Genomic DNA, 2,894 nt, shown 5'->3' on the forward strand with positions numbered 1-2,894 from the left:
TATGATCTATCAGATGTTTATTATCTACTGATTTAGGGCAGAACAACAAAAATTGTATGCTACAAAAAATATTTGGGGACATATGTTGGGTGGTAAGTGAAAGTTGTATGATCTATCAGATGTTTATTATCTACTGATTTAGGGCAGAACAACAAAAATTGTATGCTACAAGAAATATTTATTACATTAAAAACCATTACCAACCATCGAAGCAATAACAACCATTCTTAATTTTTTTTTCTAGCAATTTTTTTTTTTATATTAGGAAGTTGAGGTAAAAATAGACTCGTTTATAATATAATCAATAAATACTCTATATTTACTTGTACAACATTTCGGACTGTGTCCCATCTTATAGTACTATTATTATCTTATAGTACTATTATTCCCACAACTGTATTATTTAATATAACATTTATCGACAATTTATGCATACAATTAAAAAAAGGAAATGGATACATTTGACTATAAGGTAAATTTGAGTATATGTTTTAATTATATACATAAATTATTGATAGGTGTTATATTTGTAGGAATAATAGTACTATAAGATGGGACACAGCCCGAAATGTTGTACAAGTAAATTTATTGATTATATTATTAAGGAAGTCTATTTTCATATCAACATCTTAATATAAAAAAAAAAGGTCTACAATATTTATGTCTTCAATAACTAACATTTTTTTAGGGATAACCGTTGATATGAATAGCATTATACATTTTGAACATTATATTTATAACATTAATGCAACTATATGTTGCTTTTAGTCATGTTTCGCCGATAGCTTTGACAAAAAAAATAAATATATATGTATTTGTTTTTGTTTAGATTCCTGCATCAACTGTGGCCAATGTACAAAAAAAAAAGAATGAAAGCAAACCTAAACCTGTTACAGTTTCTCAACCAGCAATTGTTGTTCCTCAAGTCAAGAATGGGAGAGGGTTGAGGTCTAAGAATGTGAGTGCGTTTATCTCCTTGTATACATCATATTTATTTTAATTTTAGTTTTCTCTATCTTACTCTTTTTTTTTATCATGATTTTATGTGAATATTTTCTATTTTATTGTAAATATATTCTATTCTTTTTTACCAATCAATTCTTCTGGCGTTGCTTTAGGGTCTCGTGTTATTTCAAATTCTGCTGTGATAATATAAGTAGATATTTCTGTATATTGGAGATACAAAGATACGTTACAAAATTGAAATTTTATGAAGCTTGAGTTTTAGATTACTGTTTCTTGAGATTACTCCACTAATTACAAAAGGTGTGCTATGAAAGTTGTGTGTTCATTAGCTAACATAGCTAGCACCCGTACCATTTACAGTTAATTATTTTGATATGACCCTCATAATGGATTATACAATATATCATAGTTTAAGTTAGTTAAGATGTAAGAGTGGGAAGACAAAGGTATAAAGGACCTGAAGTACATTCTTAGTTTAGTGACCGAAGGAGAAAGTTCCTCAGAACAGGTGCAGGTAGCAGATATGGCATTGGAGGTAAGGGCCTAGCATTGGAGACATATATACGAGAGACTATTAAAGTTTTGTACTTGTAAAAGAAGAAATAGTCTTGCCGTAGTGCCAGTGTTTTCATCAATGATATAAAAGATAGTGTGAATGGGAATCCAATGCTGGGTCTACACGTTGCCATGCTACGAGTGTTTTCATCAATGATATAAAAGACAGTGTGCAAGGGAATCTAATGCTGGATCTACACATTTGCCACTTGTCACAAATGCTTGGTAAACAAAGGAAGCAAAAACGTCGGTATCTACATGCTGATACGTTCTTTTGGTTTTTGTTGGCTATAATATTCGATTTTCGTTTTAAAAAGGAAAAAATTAAGATAGGCTAAATGAAAGGGGACATAAATATTAATAAAGTATGTTGTAGTTGTTCAAAATTCATATAGGTCGTACATAACTTCATAACATATAGGTAGTACATAACTACATAACATATAGGTAGTACATAACTATATAACATATAGGTAGTACATAACTACGTAACATATAGGTAGTACATAACTACATAACATATAGGTAGTACATAACATATAGGTAGTACATAACTACATAACATATAAAGTCAACTTTCATTATGTAATTTTTATCTAGAAAAATTAATTTAATGTCTTTATAAATATATATTTGTGCCATGTTAAATCAAAAATTTCTGCTAAAGTTAATAAGCAAGATTTGAAATAATGTATTTACACCAAATTGATAAAATTTAAAAATATACCATCTTAAACTATAGTTAATTATTGAATCCAAAGGTTAGGAAAATCAATTATAACACAGAGAGCAGAAATATTCATCTGTTAGCAGATCTAAAAGAATGGTAACTGAAGATAAAAGTGTTGATGCAGCACAAGTGCCCTTCGATTTGGGCCCAAAAACCGACACTCAACATTTCGGCCACAAATTTAGGTGAACTTTTACCATCCAAGCCAAATAACTCATCCACACGCCTTGTGCATTGACAAATTTGTCATTGTTTGGCATATGTGTAGAGGCATCTTTAATGTTAACAATTGTAAAAGCTCTTAAAGCAGGGTTTATTTCGTGTAGTTTGTATCTGCAGACAAACTAGGGATTGATAATTCCAATGATAACACATGATATCACCTTCAATAAGAAACCAGTCTATTCTAATTTTGTATTTATATTTAATATCTGATTTTATTTTTAATGTGTAAATAAATTTTTGGCTAGAATCCCAACTCGTACATTTATTACACCCTCAATGGACATTAGCATTAGAAAGTATTTTCTGACATGGTGTTAATTTTAAAAGTAATAATAATATTATTGTAAGTAACAATTATAAGGATGTTTAATAGGAAAAACATTATTATAAGAGGTTGGCGGTAACAATAATGAACAAA

The 2,894-nt window shown here is 29.2% G+C and overlaps 1 protein-coding gene across 3 annotated transcripts in view; it reads left to right on the top strand.

The window, feature by feature from the left end:
* The window catches only part of LOC106688814 (disks large-associated protein 5), a 67,286-nt gene that overhangs the window by 11,180 nt on the left and 53,212 nt on the right, over window positions 1-2,894 (top strand). For all 3 annotated transcript variants that reach the window (XM_014433460.3, XM_014433459.3, XM_014433461.3), the window contains exon 5: window positions 830-958. In XM_014433460.3, the coding sequence (XP_014288946.1) occupies window positions 830-958 (129 nt within the window). The remainder of the gene's footprint in view (window positions 1-829; window positions 959-2,894) is intronic.

The sequence above is a fragment of the Halyomorpha halys genome, unplaced genomic scaffold (genome assembly GCF_000696795.3).
Source record: "Halyomorpha halys isolate HHAL.00 unplaced genomic scaffold, Hhal_1.1 Scaffold1210.1, whole genome shotgun sequence".
NCBI classification, from domain to species: Eukaryota; Metazoa; Arthropoda; class Insecta; order Hemiptera; family Pentatomidae; genus Halyomorpha; species Halyomorpha halys.